This window comes from Drosophila subobscura, chromosome O (assembly GCF_008121235.1).
Source record: "Drosophila subobscura isolate 14011-0131.10 chromosome O, UCBerk_Dsub_1.0, whole genome shotgun sequence".
Taxonomy (NCBI): Eukaryota; Metazoa; Arthropoda; class Insecta; order Diptera; family Drosophilidae; genus Drosophila; species Drosophila subobscura.
The window spans coordinates 21,615,182-21,635,648 of NC_048533.1; the positions used below are offsets into that span (position 1 = coordinate 21,615,182).

Consider the following 20,467-nt stretch of genomic DNA (forward strand, 5'->3'; position numbering starts at 1 on the left):
CCTCTGCCTCCGCCCAATGCCAAATACCGCATTCGGCGTTGCGCTTTTTTGGAAGCGGATGACAGCGAATGCAGCGTTGAACAGTGGGCATAACAAGGCAGCAGAGTGAACAAAATATACCTAGAAATTCCCCCCTGGAAGACAAATATAGCAGAATCGAAGATGCAACAAAACTGCAAACGAGGCCAAACGATGAGCTCGGTGGCATTTGGCTGCTTCGTGTGGGTTCATTTTTGGCATTTTTGTCACCTTGAACATGAACATTTGGCGCTGCATTTGTTGCATTTTTGCTTGCACTTGGCACAGATCTCGCGCTGCGTGGACAAGAGTGACTAAAATTGCATTTACATTTTCCAATACGGAAAATCTTCCACACTTCTGCTGCCCCCCTGCTTCTCCCCTGTGTTCTGTGTCTCTAACTGCGTATGAGATATTTTTATTGCATTTTTATTTAGCTGCTCCAATGGCATTTTGCTTTAGTCTCATTGCTGCAATTATGACAAATTTATGAGTTCGTTTCTCCCACACACACACACACTTACACACTCATGGCACGCATACTGACACGCACGAATGGATGGCTATTTGTCTGGGGGCACTCCTGCAACTGACTTTTGACGGATTGTGGCTGCAATTGTACAACAAAAGGCAGCATTTGACAGCCTCAGAGCTTCGCTCGAGGAATACATAAATAAAGTCACCATTTTGCGGTAGATTTCACTGTGCAAAATGCACAAAATGTAAATGCGAAATTCGAATAGAAATGGAAATGAAACTAAATGAATTTTGTGTGGCCAAGTAAGCCATTTGGGGATTCTATTTGATGTTTGGGTGTAGGTTGCTTGGACTGCCTGCCTGCCTGTCATTTCGTTCTCCTTTAAGGTATAATTACATTTGCGCCCAGCTGTTTCGCTTCTCAGTCATTACTCATACACGTCCCGTCCCGAGTGTCTGTGAGTGTCTTTCCCAATCAAGCAAACAGCCAACGCAGGCAGCCAAGTCGTCGACACTTTGGCCAAGTCATTTGCAATTGTTGCGCTTATGCCGCACCAATTGCACACACCGCAGCAGGGTGGAGAGACAAATGGCTTTTAGCAGCACAATTAACTTTTAATAATAACTCAATAAATTCACGCGCAAGCGGGCAGAGAGAGAGCGGTGCCTGAGAGCCACATCTAAATCGCTTCCTAATCAGAATTCAAGGTCTACTGCCATATGAGAAGGCGAGCAACGAGCACCGCGCACCGAGCACCGCGCTGACGTCGATGTTGTGTGTGGCTTTATGTGGCCAAGTGGCAGGCAAGTGCCAAAGGCAGCAATTGCTATTCAGGTGACTGCTGCCAATAGCTGTATCTGTAGCTCTGTGTATCTGTGCAGAGTGAATGTTGATTCAAGGTTGCTGCAGAGCACACACACAGAGCAGAGCAGAGCAGCCCCGAAGCATTATACAAAAATTTAATTAAAATTTAACACATTTTTGTGTTGGCTTTGCTGCTGTGATTTCTGCTTGCTGCTTGCTTGGTGTTTAAAAATAAATTGCACAGAGTTAAGCAAAGAAATATGAAGGAGGAACTAATGCAGGCCAAACCGAAAACAAAGATCATAAATAAGAGTATAAATTTAAGCTCATTTGAAGGGGAAAGGGCAAAAGGCAAGGGGGAAGTGCAGTTGCTTCTTGTTGTGCCTTCGGCCAGCTGCACATTTGTCAAATAAAATCACAGAAAAGCAGCTAAGCCGGTGGCATGCACACACACACTTGCAGTCACACACACTGTTACCCATACAAACACAAAAACTTAGACACGTGTGCCGCGCCATATTGGCTGGCCGCGACTTCCCCTTCTCTCTCTCTCTCTCTCTCTCTGTGTTTTGAGCGATTTTTGTTGCCGCTTTCAACTGTCAGGCAGTTGCGAAAGCTTAATGCCAGCTAACCGCAACACACACACACACACACACACACAGCGCTGAAACCCTCAGCTACCCCCTGCCCCCACCCAACCCCTAGTCATCGCCTTGCACACGCCGCGCTGTCTGCCTCGCATTCTGCACTATAATTTGTGTGTGTGTTTCGTTTTTGCTGCCTTTTGATATTATAAAACAAATTAGTTGGAATAAAGTGCATAGTATATGGCAGGGAGAGCAGAACAGAACAGAGCAGAACAGAGAGGGGGCAGGGGCCACGGGCACATGCAATTAGCCGCAGCGACAAAGGGAATATGCAGTGTGCGGTGGGGATCCACACGAGCGCGTATTGGAAAAGCTGCGGGGAAAACTCGCAACAGAATTCTCGGACTCGGACTCGGACTCGTTGTCCTCGCAGATTGTTGCTCGCTCTAATTGCTTGTCACATGCAATCATGGGAGTTTAATTTATAATTTCAACACCCAACGCCAGCGCCACCCACTCGGTGTCCTTCCCTTTGTGTGTCAGTCGAGCGCTTGCCCACTTGTGCGCTTGGGCACTTCCTTTGGCCAACCGGGGCACATGTGTGTGTGTGTCTGCATATAAATTTATAGCCGCAACGTTTAACCACCCATTGCGGTTTGCGGATGCCTTGGGGTTTCGCTTTGGCTTTGGCTTTGGCTCTGGCTTTGGCTGCAGCCTTGCAGCGGCAATCGGCAAACGGCAAACGGCAACCGCCAAGGCCTTGATTAAAAGGCGTGCGAGCGAGCGAGTCCCTGGCTCGAGCGCGTGATTGTCATTGGGTGGCAGTAAATGCACATAAATCTGCATTTAAAGTAATAACCCAAAACGACGCTGATGAACATCATCATCATCATTATCGTCATCATAATGATGCACGCTGATGACACAAAGGCTGAGCAAACACGGCGCATGAGTAATTTCTTGTTATGCACTTCACATTGCTGCACTTTATAGTTATTCCACTTTGGATTTGGATGCCATTGCAAGCGAAGGTTGCAGCAGCCGCACACGGTGCGTATGAGTAATGCAGAGTGAGCATTACGTATGCGCCACGTGGCCACCTTGAAGATCTCCATTTGATTCGGGGCTGCGGCACATCACACAGGCCCACCACGAGCAAAAACAACTGACAACTGACAATAATTGCGCACAATTAGACATTAATTGCATTCATTCTCGATTCGCAATGCCAGCAAACGGCAGAGGCAGCAGCTACAGTGAACTGCGATCACTTATCCCTCCATCCACCCATCCATCCATCCATCTGCTCAGCCGTCCATCTATGCATGCATCCATCCATCCATCTGTTTTGCTTGTGGCTTGCATTTTGCATTGCGATTCAAGATGCGGAAATGCGGCACATATCTTTTCAATTAACCAGAGCCACGCCTTGACTTGGCAAAATAAACTTTTCCATTGTTATTCATTCATTTGTTTGTTTTCCCTGCACTCCCCAACCCCCCCTGGATAATGTGGGCGTGTCTGCCTACTCTGACATAAATTTAAATGCAAAACTGGCAAAAACAGATGGACAGCAGCGGACAGCAGGAAGTTTTTTCTGTAGCCTTTGGTCAACTCTTTTGGCTGCGGCTTGTGCAACAGGTTACCAAAGTGAAAGTGCAGCTGGCTGGCCAAAAGATGGACACAGACAGAGACTGGGATGCATGCTGATAGATCGATTGTTGGTTGGTTTAGCAATAATTGAAAATGTTTGACTAATTGAAATGAAAGGAAAACTCTAGGGGGGCTTAGAAAGAAGTCTGCTAGATTTTCTTGCCGTGCATAAAACAGCGGAAACTTTGGGGCTTGCCGCAACAACAACCACAAATACATAAGCAGCATATGAAAAATCTAATCAGACTTTCAAGGTTAACAAATTGTGGTGTGCCGTGGCTGCTGCTGTTCACTTTTGATATTTGTTCTCCTCCGCCTCCTCCTCATGCTGGTTGTTGGTGAGGCTTTTGTGTGTGTTTGCTGTTAAGAGCCCTTAAACGTTACTAACGATATAGACACACACACACACACCAAACACACACACTACACACAGATATTTATAACAAGTTGTGCTAGGGTTTGGCGACGGCGGGTGGTTGAGGCACATAGATTGTGGGCAAACAAACAAACGCCAGACTGTCCGCTTGCCCGACGAAAACTATCAGCAGGGGGAACCTGAACAGAAAGGGAAGGGAAGTGGGAGCGTTAGGGTCTGGCTAGCCATTGCGTAAGATTCCGTTTCAGTTGGCGTCTTCGTTGCTGGACTTTTGGCGGTGGCAGAGCGAGGCCCTTAAAGTTCAAACATAATTAATTAAAGAGCCAAGTCGCGTCCAATGGCTGAAATGTGGAAACGTTTGGCTCTCAAGGGCTGAGGGCGGAGTGTGGGGCTATTGATTTTGCTGTAATGAATGTGTGTGAGCTGCTGACATTGCCCTTTTTTCCGTGTGTGTTTGTGTTTGGGAGTGTGATTGATGCGTTGGCAATTGCTGGGGCACAAAAACTCAGAGAAAATTTGTACAAAAACCCATGGACTGCTATGCCACATCGGCTCTTCCCCTGCCTTGCTGCTTGCTGCTGCTTTTCCTCTAGTATTTTTGACATTTATTTGATTTTTGATCTGCAGTCTGTTGCTTCTGTGTGCCAGTGCGTATGAGTAATGAGCAATGTGTCGCTGCAGTGTTGCATCAAGCATACGCCAGGCGGACGTGCCAAAAATAAATACCCGCACCGACATTTACATAATTATGGCAATTAAAAACCATGCACAAAGTTGCAATTAAAAGCGCTTGCAACACACACACAAGTGTCACGCTCTGTTTACCGCCTCAAAACATTTTTGACCGCATTCCTGGCCGCCCGCCTGCCCCTTAAGATACAGTTCTTATCTTTAGATCTTTGAGTGGAATCTTCGACTCACCTTTTTCTTGCGATCATCCTTGAAATCAATGACAATGCCCTCGTCCGAGGTGGACACCGATGTTGTGCGTATGCGTGCATTGGCCGCATCGTGCGGCGACAATATGTTCGGGCTGTGATGGCCATGCCCGTGGCCATCATCGCTGAGGGGCGGTGAGGCGGAGCCGGAGCTCCAGGAGGCCGATGAGCTGCTGCCGGGACTGGAGCCCAGACAATGGTCAGACACTGGAAACAAATGTCAAAGAGAGTTTGAGGCTGTGGGGTCTGTTCGGTGCGGGTTCGACCTACCGCCATTGGGATTGTGCAGCTTCATGAGAATCATGGCGGCATTGCATTCCACCATCTGATCCTCGTTGCCCGGATTGCTGCCATAGTCCTGATGATCGCTGGACGGACGTTTCCTCGAGCTGAAATGAGAAATTGTTTCGAAATTAATATCAAAAGTAATGGCAGATATTTCGAGGCTCATTGACAGCTGCTGGCCTAGTTCTAAGACATGATTTAATTGCACACCCACACACGCACACACATTTACACACACACATATGCGCAGTACAGATTTTGTATGAGGAGATAAAGATACAGACACGCAGGCAGCTTTGACTTCAAAGCCGCCGCCGCGATTGCAATTTACACAAACAACAGCCACAATGCCGCGAGGTCTTTTCAGCGATAATCGCCCACAGCGGCATTTCAATGCAAAACATCGCAAAACTATTTTTCCATTTAACTAATTTCTGCCCCAATCCGCAGTGCCCACAGCCACAGCCACAGCCGCGCGTCATTGTTTCGTCATTAATTGGCCTCTTTCCGATGGCCTCACATATTTGCAGCGATGGAAACGCATTTACTTCACAGACCCATGAGCCCTGGGGCTTCGCCTTTGCTTTAAGCCAACCTTGCGGCAACCTTCAGTGGCCAAAATCGGAGATGATATCCTTCTGCATTTGCTTTATGAAGAGCGTTTGCACGCTCAAATAAATTGAACAAAAGGCAGACGGCGACAATGGCCAACTCGCATAAGAATGCAGTCAGCCAGCTAAGCTTTCGATGGCACTAACACAATGAGGGCCAGCAGCCATGGGGACACCAGACGCGACAGCCGCAGTCGTGTCATAAATTCAAAACATTTTTGAAACGGAAAAACTGATTTGGAATGCCCTCCCCACACTCCCAGTAATCAAACGGAGTGCGACTTTGCCTCTGTTCTCGCTGGCCCTCGTCCTCGATCCCTCAGACGTAATTGAGCCAAATGCCAACAATTGAGACGTCGTCATGGCCACGGCCATGCCATCATCAGCGTTGAGTGGCGTTGAAGGAGTGCACCAAAGGATGCCATCGAACACTTGCTGCGTGCCGGGATTAAAATATTCCAAGTGCACGCCATTGAACCTCTCCCTGCCTCCCACACACACAGGTGGAGTGGGCTGTGGGTGTGGCTGTCTGTTTATGCTCCGCCGAATGCACTGCTGCTGCTGCACTAAGCAATTATTGATGCTCAGACTTAAGCGGCTTAGTGGCAACATCAGACTCTAGCAGGGAGCGGGACTGCGAAAGTAGCTTTTGCTGGTCAAACTTTAGTTCGAGGGTTGGGCCCAGGCCTTTCCCTTCATTATCACCAAAGTGTGTTCTCAACTTTCGTTATCTCTTGGCCATCTGCTGTCGTGCCCCGGCTGGCTCTCTGGCCAACAAAATCTACGACTCTACGACTCCATTGTGCAATCTAAAAAGCCGCAGGCAGGCAGGCCAGTCGGCAGTTGGCAGACTCCATCCAGTGTTGCCGTTGTTGCATTTAAGTGAATGCAGCGCTCCTGCTCCCAGAGCCATAAAATTTTATTACACTGCTACCAGGTTTTGTGCTGCTGCTGCTGCGGCTGCTGTTGTGCCTTTTGTCTAATGCCATGGCTGACAGCCTCCACTGTTGAGTGAGCAGCCAGCACCTTCTCCGGCCAATTCCCAGCTGCTGCTGCTCCGGCTGCTGCTCCTCTGCTTTCTGCCGTACGTTGCGCCCCAATTAAATTTACTAAACTCACCGATAAATTTCTGTTTCAGATCGTTGCTAATCGCATAAAAGTAAATTTGCGCATAAATCGCCATTTCCTTTAACGTCTAAGCTGCACTTCGCTCCGCGTTTCCCACTCGAATCTCTTGGATCTCCAAGTCGTAGTGGAAGTCTCTCTCTGCTGCTGCTGCTGCTGCTGCTGCATTAGCTGCGGTCACAGATTGAGTGTTTTGTGCCGGCCGGCAAAAGGCGCGTGCCTGACAGACATCACAGTGGATGGGCAGTGCAGGGGGAGGCGTTTGGGCCATCACGATGTGGCCATTTTATGCGCACAATCGGTACCGTTAGGCAGGGAATAGGCCGGCCCGGTTTGCCTTGCTTTCCGCCCCATTGCGCAGCCACAAAACTTTAATAAACTGCAAGCTGCAGTTGCAGTTGCAGTTGCATTGTGGCATGGCCTGGCATGGCATGGCCTGGGCCGCTGTTAGTGCTGCTCTCTGACCAGGTCTCCTTTTTGGCTTACTCACTGCGTGGCCGCACGTAAATTGCCCCAAGAGAGAGAGCAGCGGCAGGAGGAGGCTGAGGATCGTTGTTTGTGGCGCGTGATTGAAATGCGATATATTCGCGCCCGATTTTGGGGCCAGCTCCAGCTCTGGCAGCTCGGAGCTGAGCCTGGGAAATGCGCCATGATTTTCACTCGACAGAGAGCTTGTCTCTGTTTATGCCGTTTGCCCGTTTTCCGTTTGCTGTTTGCTGTTTTGCTGGCAATTATTTGCCCACGTTTGCTGGGAGCTGCAACGTGAAGTTGCATGCAGCAGCAGCAGCAGGCAAAGGCAACAAAAAATAGGTGTTGAAAGCAAAATTACATTGCAATGTTCAGCGAATGTCGGTGAAACAAGAGATGCGATATGATATGCCCCAAGAGGGACAGCGGGCAGGAGGCACCCGGCAGAGGCAAGATGGTGCCATGGAAGTTGTTTGCATGCTGCACAAAAATTAGTGAAAATTGCCTCAAATTTGCTGCTTTTCCAGCCCCACTTTTCTGTGTGTGTTTGCTGTGATTTCTGTGCTGGCTTACAATTAAAGTTTATTGAATTAGCCACGTGCTGGGGCTGGGGCTGGGGCTGGGGCTGGGGGATTCACTTTGGCTGGTAATTGCTGGGACTTTGCTGGGCGAACCTTATCCCGTTGCAACTTTCACCGAAATTGCAGGGGAAAGTGCAAGTGCCTCGACCCCAAAACACAACCTCAACCCAAGTCCCAGTTCCAGACCCAACGTGATTCCAGCGAGACAAAGCGACTGGCAAAAGGCAGCCCGCAGATATCGCCAATCAAAATCTAAACAATTTTCAAGTGTAATTTATACGCAGGGCGAAAATAACAGAAAAACAGCAACAAAAAAAACGCAAGCAGAGTCGCTGCCTGATTTCACTGATTAGAAGAGGAGTAGCAGCAGGAGGAGGGGCAGTGGCAGTGGGTGGGGTGGGGTGCTGGCCACTCAACTTCATTGAGGTTTTTCAGCCTGGAGCTGCCTTGCGAAAGAGCTTTCGCTTATCAGTTTGCACGATAAGAGAGAATGCCCAATACACAAAAATAGGTACAAAAGTACGTACAGCCAGAGTTTATTCAAGTAACTCCGCCAATGTCAACAGCAACAGCAAAAAAACGAAAACAAAGACGGAAATGTTCCGGCAAAAGGTTGAAGCTGAAACCGAAACCGAAGCTAAAAGCTAAAGGCAAATACGAATGCCACAAGGAGAGGCCAAAGCCAAAGCCAAACCTGAACCCCTTGTAATGACAATCTTTGACCCAAATCGATCTTGTTTGATGGCCCAAAACAGGAAGTTGTCCGTGAAGATCTTTTGCCATCTTCTCAATGGCTTCTCAATAGTTTCTCGCTGCTCATGAATAAAACGAGAAAACCAAAACAAAGCCAAAGAGCGGCGGGCAGGGGAATGTTACGCATTTTTATTTATAAATAATTTTTTTCGTATTTTTGTTTTCGCATATTTTGGGGTTTTTTTTTGTTGTTTTGCTATTTGCCCATGACGTTGCCAAATGAATTCTGTTGTTTTTTTGTGTTTTTTTATATTTGGCCAGGCCAAGACGCAGCGCAGACAAGTGCCTGGGATTGTTGTTAGTTGTTGTTCAAGGCAATCCTGATGTTAGTTTTGCTTTCAGTCTGCCTGTCTGCCAGTCTGCCAGTCTGCATTGCGTGCGGTGAGTCAATTGGCCTCCTTGCCATATGCCCATAGCGCCGCCTCCTCCTCCACCGCCATTGAGAGTTTTTCTCACATGACACAATTTGAATTTGTTGTTTCTGCCCCCTTTATTTGTTCGTTTTATTTAAACAAGGCAACGGCGACCTCTTTCTGGCTGTTGTTGCTGTTAATTTGGAGGTTTCATCGCCGCCTCCCTCGCCCCAGCCCCACCGCTGACACACATAATTTCTGTTGTCTCTCACTCTCTTCTTTTTTTTGCTTTTTTATCTGTCTTTCTGCCAAAAGCGAATAACAAACAGTGAGCAAATAAAAGCCTGGCTTTTACGCAGGGAATGTGGCCTCAAAGTCAGGTAGCGCCAGACAGACCGAAAAAAAAGCAGCAGGAAAAAGTCAAACAAATATTGAATTATTTTTTTTGGAGGCAAACGCAGGTGAGCGCCACGCGGACAAATTGCCAAAGAGAGAGATGGAGTGAGAGAGGGAAGTAAATTAAGAAGAAACAAATAAAAGCTGCGCTGTGCTCTCTTGTTGTTGCTGCTGCAAATTTTGTGCGTAACTGTAAAGTGTGTGAGCGCCGAGAGCGAGAGAGCGGGCGTCGTGCGTCGTGCGTGACGACTCGTAAGCGAATGGCGCAGTCCCGCTCTCTTCCCGCTCCACTCTCCGCTCTCTCACGATCTTCGTGCGTGTGTGTCGCTCTTTGGCGCTTTGTTGACTTTTGGTTTTATTTTGACTCAGATTTCTGCGTGAAACTGAAACGTCAGAGGCGCTCGCGCTGCGATATCGTAGTAAATACTTTTGCTGTTCCCATTGTTATTTTTTCGTTGCGTAGTTTTTTACGGCTTTTTGGCGGTAGTTTTCGGCGGTACGAGCCGACCCAAGCACGTGCTGTTGTTTTCGGCAAAAAGCAAATCTAATTGGATACGTCATGTCGTGTCATGAATGAAAGTATTTGCTACGGGGGAAGGAACTGCAAAATCAAGTCCAAGTCTTTGGCAGCATTATCATTACATTTTACGGGCAGGCAACGAAATCCAAGGAACATGTCGAGGCAAAAGCATTTAACAGCTTTCCTTTCGTGTACATTTTGGGTAGCGGCCCGCATCGTTTACATAGCCGAATGGCGCTTTAAACATTTCGTTTTTTCTATTTTTCTATTTTACTATCCCCCCAGCCCCCTTTTGGGTGGCTTGTCTCACGTCCGAGTGCCTCCACTCCACGCCTTTTAGAGGCTCATTTGCACAAATTACTAGCATTGCGACAACGGCCAACAGAGACAGCAGCAGAAGCAGCAGCAGCGGCACAGCCAACAATGCAATTGTCTGAGCCAAAAGGAAAAGCCAAAGCCAAGCCGAGGCTAACGACAAAAACAGAGGCGGAGGCAAAGACACAGACGGTGGCAGAGAAAAGCCCAAGAAGACATTGTCACCACATTCCGGGAACGGAAGCCAGCCGGCAGCCAGCAGATTGGCTATCGCCCCACCCCAAGCAGCTCCCTGTGCTGCCCGGTCTCGAGCCTTGCCTTGCCTCGCCTGCCTAGGAGTCATGAATAAAAATCGTATTAATTCCGCGCCAATGTCGATTTTGTGTGTCTTCCACTGCCTTTCCGCCCGGCGTTTTCTTTTCTTTTCTATTTGTTATTTGTTATTTTTGCTGTGCCACAAGGGCCACTGGGCGACGCGACAGGAGGCCTCAACTTGAACTTGAGCGACTCTCCAAGGTGTGCCCGCCCCGTGGGCTTATTGGAAATGCGCGGCCATGAGCCGCCTCAGTGGCCCAACAAGGCAGCAGCAGCAGCAGCAGCAACTTCAAAGTGCTCTGGGGGCGAGTGCTTTTCCCCAGGCAGTTCTCCGTTTCTGTTTCTGTAGCTGCACCTTGCCTTTGGGGGCCTACTGTACTTGGCCGAAATGTCATTAGACATTGGCCAACGTTGTCAGCTGTGTGTGTGCCTCTGCCACATCTTTCCATTTCCATTTCCACTTTCTATTGTTTGTTTTTTGTTCAGGGGAAATTGATAAATCGGCGAAATTCAATTTGAAAAGTTGCCGCTGTACACGTGACGTGATGGGATTTCCGCAAAGCTTCCCACTCAAACCAAACAAAAAACTGGCAAAGAGCAAATGAAGTTAGCAGCAGCAGCAGCCCACAGAGTCGACCAGCAGCCGACCAGCAACAGTCACTGACAAGAGCAATAAGCGTGTGACAGGCAGTCGAAAGGGCGTAACAAGCTGGCAGTTGTCACACGGCACACGGCACATGGACACTTGGACATGGAAGTTAGACGGAGAGAGAGACATGGCTGCACCTGCCACAGGTAGCTCTGGGCGGACATGAACGCATGCAAAGTACGTTGTGTATGTGGGCAGAGTAGAGCCACTGCCACTGCCACCGCCACTGCTGTTGTCGCTCATGTGTCACCGCCATCGCCTCCAGCTGCTTAGCATGCAGAGCGCCAAGCGTCAGGAAGCGTCGCGCAGAGTCTCGCTGCTGCAACAATTTAGCGGTACTTGGCTTGGCCATGGGAATTACCCAGTGTCGCCTACGGGGGCACAGTGGCAAACACCAAAGGAAGTGGCACACATGGCCGACAAGGATGGATTATGGAAAAATATCAGCAACAAATAATCAAAGAGAAAGCCACAGAAAATGAGAGTTTCGAGTGGGTTGAAAAAGAGAGTTTCCTGCAAACAAAGAAAAAGATTCAAATGTTCTAGCGATATTCTGGCCACTGTGCGAGCCGAGCTGCTGCGGCACATTTGGCCTAGTCCAAGCCGCTGGCGGCACTTGTACGTGCGTTTGCATTTACAGTTACGTTTCGACTGCGGCACCGTGCACCGTGCACTCGGGCTAAATGGGTTGCACACACACACAGAGAGAGAGGAGAGGGACAGCAGCCCCCATCCCCTGCCATCGTGCTGGCAATGCCGTCTCCTGCATTTTGATGACCCGCTCGCTGCTCGCTGCTCACTGCCGCATGGCCAGCATTTAATTCAATTAACAAATCGCAACAGTGACAGTCCAACGCAAACAAGAGGAAAAACTCGCGCCGTTCCGTGGCACTTTAATTATCCACGGAGGGGGGATGATCAGGGAGGGAGCAAACAAGAGGGACAAAAGCGGCAAGAGAAAAGCGTAGAAGCGGGAAAATACTATTTAACCCACGCGGACTCTGCACTTGATTACCCTCGTTACTGCCCGTATCCAGAGCCAAGTGTTGGACGCTTGATTTAATGAAGAGTTCGCAAAGTCAAGGTGAGAATCCCTTGTTGCACGGGGGCGTGTTGCATATTGCATTTTGAGTTTGCATTTGCATTCGCCTTGCCAATTGGCCAAAAAGGAACGTGACGCAACAATTTCAGCAGGCAACCCACAATGATGGATCTTGTAGGTCACCGAAATGAATGACACAGCCCCAGGGCACCGGGCAGGGAACTGCACTCCACTTCGGTCTAATTGAGAGTCCGCCTGCCTGCCTGCCGCGTGGAGGCCACAGTTGTGGCACTGCAGCGCTGCAAGTTGAAGTTGAAGGAACTGAAAATGCAATCCAATTGTGGCCACCGCAGGCAGCCCCGAACGAGCGAATGAAATAAGCCAAATCACCGTTTGGGCCGCTAGAAGGCTAGAAATCTGTAACTGTAACTGGAAATTATAGTGCGGTTTGGTTTGCTTTTGGTTTGGTTTTCCTTTGGCCAAATGACTTTTGTTTCTGCTGGGTGCAGGGGTGTAGCTGGAGTCTAGTGTGGAGTGTGGAGCGGACTCGAGTGGAGTCATTTGCTGTCGGACATCAGTGCCAACACCCGCAGCGTTTTTGCCATTTCAATTGGAAACAACTCAATCAAATTGCCTCAGCCCTGGCCGGAGTCCGGCGACCCAGTCATTATGCAGCCGCCTCCCCCTATCTTGCCGCACTCACTCACTCCCTGCCACAGAAACAGAACAATTCAATCTAATTTCTGCACATTTCTCGTTCTACGAGCATTTGCGTCTTGCGTGCTCTGTTGCATGTTGCACTCAGTACTCAGTGCAGCACTCCAGTCCGTTGTCCCTCCTCTTGGCCAATTCGGGCAGCTTTCGGTCATAAGTGTGCACGTTAAATTTTATTGCCTGCGATTCGGAAATCGACGAGCCACAGAGGCGCAGAGAATCGCAAGACGAAACTTTAATTTATGAGCAACGGTTGCTGAGGCAACAGAGATCTCCGCTATTTTTTTTGCCACAATACTCGAGTGTCCGTCGCTGTGTGCCCCCATTTTCGGAGTGGACACAGTAGCCGGGGCCACTAAAAATTTACTAGCTGACGAAAATGGACCATTTTCATTGGCCCCTTTTTCGTGGGGTTCCGTCTCAGTCTCCCTGTCCCCGTCCCCGTCCCCTCACACTCGATGTGTTTTTCAACAGCTTGTTTCGCCCATCAACGTCAACACATTCGTTTTAGATTCACTGTCCCGCCGCCCCACACGCCTGGAGCCCCCACCATCTAACCCTAATAGTACGAGAATATTGGCCAAGTATTTTTCACATCAGTGCCGTGGGGTCGGGTGTTGATGGGTCGATGGTTGGAGTGGGTCTTGGGGGGGGATGCCCATTAATGCATTTGGGCATAAATAATGCAAGATAAAACTCGCAGTGGAGTGGAGTGGAAAATGCATTTGAAAGTATAGCCAGGGCAGGGTGTTCGTCGGTTAAGGCAAAAGAAAATTCTAAAGAATCTCAAATGCAGAATGCAAATGGGGTAATGAGGGTTTTGTCTGATATTTGTACTACGAGCTACGTACCATTATTTGCCATACAAATTATGGTCTTGATTGTTATCCCAATTCTGACTATTCAAACCATTCTCTAGACTCGACTGACCACAAGAGCGTCTACCTCTCGCAAGGGGGGGAGAACTCATGACCCTACACACTCTGCACTAAACCGCATCGATTCGGTTCCCTTCTCCGCACGAAGCACTTCTTGGCCAGTGAGCGAAACAAAACAAAATAGACTCTGGGTCTGACTCTAACACAAATCATAGGCAAAAGACCTAAAAGGTAACGTCAGGCACCAAACGAAAATGCAAAACAACAACTGCAATGGCAATGGCATTTTGGTGTTTTTGTTTTTGTTTTTGTTTTTGCGCTGCGATTTGAATGCAGAAATAAAATTTTACGATCAAACAAACTATTCGTGCAGAACATTGGGAAATTGTGTTTACGTTCATTGGAACGCTGCCTGGGCAATGGATACTACATGGAGGGGTCCGACTCTCTCTCTCTCTCTCTCTCTCTGTCTTACCTTCGTATTGGAGCATGTATCTTTCCGTTTTTGTTTTGTTCTGGTACCTAGGCCGAGGACTGGGCACTGGGGGACTGCTGACTGTTGGGCCGTTTCAGATTTGGTTTCGCGGACTCGGACCGGGGTGAATGCGAAATGCGAATGCATTTCAATAATTTGCCCGTCGAGGGGCCGTCGCTTAGAAAATTATTATAAATTTTTCTCTCTCTCTCTCTCTCTCTCTGTTGGTCTCTCCCCCAATGCTACCCTTCCGCCACCCTGCCCCTTGCTGCATTTGCCATTATCGTTGCCTTGCTGCTGGCTGGCTTTGTTTTTGTTCTGCTTCAATAATAATTTTGACCCACTTTTGCGCTCGACTTGACTTTTTATTGTACTGAAATTAAGTATTATTTTTTTTCCTTTTATTTCTCTGCTGTGTGCGATGGCTGCTGCCGCTGCTGCTGGCTGCCGGCTCGCTGCTGCTGCTCTCCGCGTATTTTTGAGGGCAAGACAAACACAGTCGCTCATAATAATATTTGTACATACGTATATTCTTTTGGCAGCACTGAGAACAAAACAACGGGGTAAATATTTTTCAAGTCTCGGCTAATTGCCGGCTGGGATTCAGAATTCTTCTACTCTATTCTGCTCCTTGGCCACGATCCGCAGCTGAATTTGCCTGCTCCCACTTGCTGTTGTTGTTGTTCTATAAATTGTCGTGCACTTTGATGATTGTTGTTGTTGTTGCTAAAGCTAATTTCTTGACGTCACCTGAACTTGTTGTTTATGCAGTTTTCGTCATTGGAATGTCCCAGCTGAAGGGTAGCCAGAGATTCTCAACCAATTTGCATTGGAAATTGCTGGCAAACTCGGAAACCCGCAAACTCGGAATAAAAGGGACGAACTTTGAGCGAATAGCATGACTAACACTAAAACTAAACCGAATTATCATCCGGGTAAACTTTTCTATAACTTTCGAAGGACTTTTACTCGTCTATTCTGTTCCATTGAATTAATTATTTAAATAAAATTCCAAGCAGTGCAATGCGCAGATATTTATAAGAAATATTTACAGCTCTTTATAGGGTACAGACCGATTCGTTCTTTTATCATTATCTGTTTGCTTTTGTAATTATGCATTTGTTTTTGTTTTCTGCTTTTGTTTTTGCTTTTGCTTGTGCTTGTGTGCATTTTGCTTGCTTTTTGTTTCGCAACGGTAAACTCGTTTGTAAATTATTTTTATTAATTTTTGTTGATGTTCTTTTCTGTTCTGTTCTCTTTTTTTCCATTGCAATTTTCTCATGTTGTTTGTTTTTGCAATAAACAACAACAGCAGCGGCACCGGGAGACTGCAGCTTGCCCCCCTGCTGTCCACCCTGCTGCATCTTTGTTAATCATTGCAATTACAACAGGCAGCAGCGACAGAGCAACCTGGCCAATTGACGCTTACACGCTTCCATTAGAGACGAGCGGGCGTTCTGCCCCACACCCCGCACGAACCACTACAAATGGGTTTGACAGCGGGTGACAGGGGGGAACTAAGGATCATTCGAGCGTTAAAAATTAGCACTGACGCAACGCATTCGCCGCGTAAATTGACATTTACGCGATAATTACGCGCTTATTATATTTATTACCACTTTTTGCCGCATTTAATTCAGTGCTTGCCATTTTTTTCGAACCTTCTGTTCTTGTTCTCTGTACTTTATGGGTTTTTCTTTGTTTTTTTGAGTCGTTTCTTAACTATGATATCGGAGTGGATATCCCTCGCTCAAATAGGGTATCTTTTGTGTCGCACTTCGAAGCTTTTTCTGCATTATTTTCCTACTCCTTCTCGTTGTGTCTCCTCCGTGTTCTTTGTCTGCAATTACACTGCCATATTATGGTCCTAAATGACAGTTTAAGGGTGGGCTGGCAGCCGGGCACTTGCCAGCGAGGGATGCCCGAAGATTTGTGCAGAGATTAGCCGCAAGTACAAAACGATTTTCAGAAGTGTCTCTGGGCAAACTATTTCCTCAATAACAACTATTATATGACTAAATCTGGGACTGAGCAAGAGGTAAATATTATTTAACTGTTGATTTGTTTACCCAGCAAATTATCATAAAAACACGTTGGGAGAGGGAAATGAAAGAAAAACGTTGCTCGCATCGGGAAAATAGATTTCTGTTTACTCGAACTATCAGAGCAGGCACTCCTCATGTGAGAGCGGGGATGGTTGGCAGATCGGTGAAGGGGTAAACTATGTAAATTAATAATAATAAAAAGAGAGAACACTTTAAAAACAAAATACCAATGGGAGTAGGGGGGAGGCAGGAAAGAAGCTCGCGCACGTAAACGAGAAAAGCACATTTCAGATTATGGCGTGGAACTGGAACGGCACGCGGGAGCATGCGGGGGGCTTTTTGATATTACGTCGCATTACGTGAGAAGCGCGTGTCATTCGATGAGCCACGGGGGCGGTGGGAGCTGTGCCGGCAGAGGCAGCAGCAGCAGCAGCAGCAGCAGCAACAGCAGCAGCGGAAGCGGGCTCCGTGCAAGGTGAGCGAGTTGTTATCATTACACGTGTGTCTCTCTCTCGCTCTCGCTCTCTGTATCGGAGGGGGTTGGCATATCAAAACATCAAGCCACATAAAGAATATGGCGACGATAGACGACGGTACACACACACACACACATACACACACTGACTCAAGTGGGAGAGCTTATTTGCGTATCAGTGTGTGCGAAAACATACTATAAACGAAAAATACTTCCGCGTTCGCATTCGAGTTCGAACTCAATGAAACAATAACAACATGGATCTGGACTGCGACTGCGACTGAGACGGAGGGAATGGAATGGAATGGAATGGAATGACGGCGGCAGAGGCTGCGCGACTGAGTAAAAGATAAACGAAACTGAAACAACAACAACAAAGTGCGACGTACCCGGCGAAAGCCGGCAAACGACTACGTACGAGGGTATGCCCCGGGTACTGGAGATGGCAAAAGGGTAGACGGTGGGGTGGGGTGGGGTGCGTGGGTGTAACGGAAACATAAGGAAGAGCTGAAAGACTTTACAAAGAATGAACTAAAATTGAGAGCTAACGAAAATACCAGTTTCAATAATTGTTCTCTATTTGTGATGCATATTTGGACATTAATAACTAATTCTGCTGCTATCCCATGTACTACAGGGTGTCCGATGCCGCTACAGAAAACTGTAAGCTCTGCTCTGCTCTGCGCTGGCATTGTAATTAATTAAATTAAACTGGCGCAGCGACTCGCACTGAACTCAATTGAATTTTATTTGAATTTTATTACAGACAACGGACACAATGGAACTGAACGGAGCGGAATGGTATGGTATGGTATGGTTTGGCATGGAACGTGGTTGCTGTTGACTTTGGGCCTCCTCTTGGCGCATTGCAGTTTCTCTTTGCCGACAGCGGCAACTATTTTACAATGATTTTTAGTTTTAGCTGCAACTTTTCCAGCTGTTTTGTTGTTTCGACTTTGGATGGGTCGTCGCTCGCATTTGCGACGCAATTGAAGTTCCATTTCCCTCCAAATGAATCCCCACCAACGCCTGGGACATGACGCGCCATATTTTGCCCGCTCGTTTGCGCTTTTTGTTTTCCGCTTCTGTGTTCTGTTCTCTCTAGGCTAGCCGCCCGCCTTTTGCTTTCTTTATTTTGATTATTATTGTTATTATTTTTATTATCAATTGAGAACGTGGCCGGCATTCAGCGATCCGATCCCCAGCCCCTGGCCCTGTCCCTGCCCAGCCTTTGCACACTCGACTAATAGTTTCGACAGCACAGCGGCGCGCGAGGCTTATCAATTTAAATTGAAATGGAATACGCAACAATCAGCGTGGCGATTCCCCCAGTTTCACGAAAGTCGCAAAGCGAATGCTCTTCACAGAAGATTCACAGAATCTTCCAGGAATTTCCCAGACGGGATTAAATACTTGGCAGCTCGAGAACTTATTGCTCCCCTGATCTACTTAAATCCAGCAAAGAAGATTGCTGCTCTGCTCTCCCTTTCTCTATCATATTCTTATCGTTCCTAATCAAATGTTAGTATTTCTTATTTTGTTTTTTGTTTGCTTCTTTTTTTTGTCGACGTCGTCAACTTCGACGTAGTCGTCGCGACGTCTGAGCGGACAGTAATTGAAAATTTGAATTATTTTGCAATCAGTTGTCGTTCCGTCCCGGCAGGCCAGGCCAGGCAGCCAGGCACTGAGCCACTCGTCTGTCTCGATGTCTCTCTGTCTGGCCGTCTGAGGGCTGCATAGAGTGGGTTTGGGAGCTCTTTATGTAAGTGCATTTACAGCTGTGGCGGCGGCGGCGGCGTCTATGCTAAACAGCTGGGGCGTGGCATGGCCGGCAGCAGAGAGGCGCAGCACAGCACTCGGATAAGACAGACTGAATACAACTCTATATACGAGATATTTGTACATTTGTCCCTAGAATAATGTCCGTGACTGGCTGGGGACTGTCTTGTTCCGCTAATTTGTCGCCGCTTATAAATTATTGATATGTGCACGAGTATGTAGACGCCACAGACGTTGCATATTTATGCAAAAAACAATCGAAAAAGCAGAAAACGGAATAATATATCTTTATAAACGGGTACAACCAGGCAGCCCACCATTCATACTTTTGTTAGTTTTATACATGGGATCATCTACTCACTTGCTGTGGCCCGTCAGATGTGGTAGCACCTCAATACTGTGGGTGGTGGTGCGGCGACGGTCCCCACTCATGTCGGCGAGCCGGGCAAAGTCCGTGTCGCGATCCTGGTCGGCCAGACGTGCCGAGCGTCTCGATTCGAGCAGACGCACCTCCTCCAGACGCTTTTTCAGCTCAATCGGTTCCTGCAGGAGTGAGAAGGGAGACACTGGTTAGTCAGGCTTTTCGATGTCTTGTCGCAATGTTTTATTTGTTGTTGTTGTCGAGTCTGTGACTCATTTGTTTTAATTGTTGCTGTGCAAGTTTATTGAGCATCCCATAAAAAAGAAATGACTGGTAAATGTACTTAAGCAGACTTGCCAAGCGATTCTTAATTGAATAAATGGCAAAAAATATTTAATGTGGTTTTCCCAGCCACCCCCCGCAGGGCACTGTTCCACTGACACGCAAGGAAAATATCTACACAAAAAAATACTTTAATTTCTATTGCAGTTTTCCAGGAACACAAAAAAAGTAGGGCTCTAATAATTTCCGAGAAATGAAAACCAATTAAATGATAGTCACAGCAAAATAACAATCCGAGGGAAATTCTAATGGTGGGGGGACTTTCAAGGTTAATTACAGACCACAATTCAGGGCTCCATACAGACATTGGTGGGGGGTAAAATGCAAAAATCTGTGAGCTGGCGCGTGGGTGCTGCCAATGCAACTGCGCTAATTGAGAAACCACACTCTCTGCCGGATACTCGTAAATGTATCTTTAAGATATGTAGATATATAATATATCTGGCGACCTTGAACGCTGCTAACTTGGTTTTACAACAAATATTTGTCCAGACTTGCAGCTCTTAGGGCATGCGGGGGTTTTGTTTTACGAGCATTTATTATGTAATCACCTTGGGTGCTTGCAGCATTTATTTTCTTGCACAATCCGCTTGCAGGTTCAACAATTGATTGTGACACTTATAATGCCGAACGGCAGCAGAACATCTGCATTCAGTTATTGCTGCACAAGTATAGTGTATCTTTAATTTATTTATACACAATTTTTCCCTCAAGCTTTTTAATTCGTATTTCTTTTTGTCACTTTGCACTGGCAACAGAGCGAGGAAAGCGAGCCAAAATAAAATGAAAAACCAAATGAAAGTGTGTGTTTCTGCTTTTCCCTTTGCTGTGTTGCACAAACGATTTAGTTTTGATGATATTTAGTATTTTTGGGTGCTAGATATTTATTACAACCGCGATTATCGATAGGATTGTGTGGCAACTAGATTGACATTTTCGCGTTTTCCGTTGAGCGGTTTTCGAGTCGTGTCGAGTCGAGGCCGCTTTCTGGCTTTCAATTTGTTGAATGTGATGTGCGTTGATTGGGCACAAAACGCCGGCCGGCAGCGGCGAAAGCGACAGCGGTATAACGGTAGCTGGGCGAATGCGTCAGCGGCGGCGGGGCGGCGTATCCGTATCTGTCAGATACAA

At 47.4% G+C, this 20,467-nt stretch overlaps 1 protein-coding gene across 3 annotated transcripts in view; it reads right to left on the minus strand.

The window, feature by feature from the left end:
- Positions 1–20,467, minus strand: part of LOC117899019 (probable serine/threonine-protein kinase mps1) — a 120,336-nt gene that overhangs the window by 43,409 nt on the left and 56,460 nt on the right. For 2 of the 3 annotated variants that reach the window (XM_034808778.1, XM_034808779.1), the window contains exons 2-4: positions 18,995–19,176; positions 5,125–5,243; positions 4,838–5,061 (exon numbers count right to left, since the gene is read on the minus strand). In XM_034808778.1, coding sequence (XP_034664669.1) covers positions 4,838–5,061; positions 5,125–5,243; positions 18,995–19,176 — 525 coding nt within the window. Of the gene's footprint in view, positions 1–4,837; positions 5,062–5,124; positions 5,244–18,994; positions 19,177–19,887; positions 20,073–20,467 lie in introns of those variants that run through there. The other variant, XM_034808780.1, reaches the window with a different exon arrangement.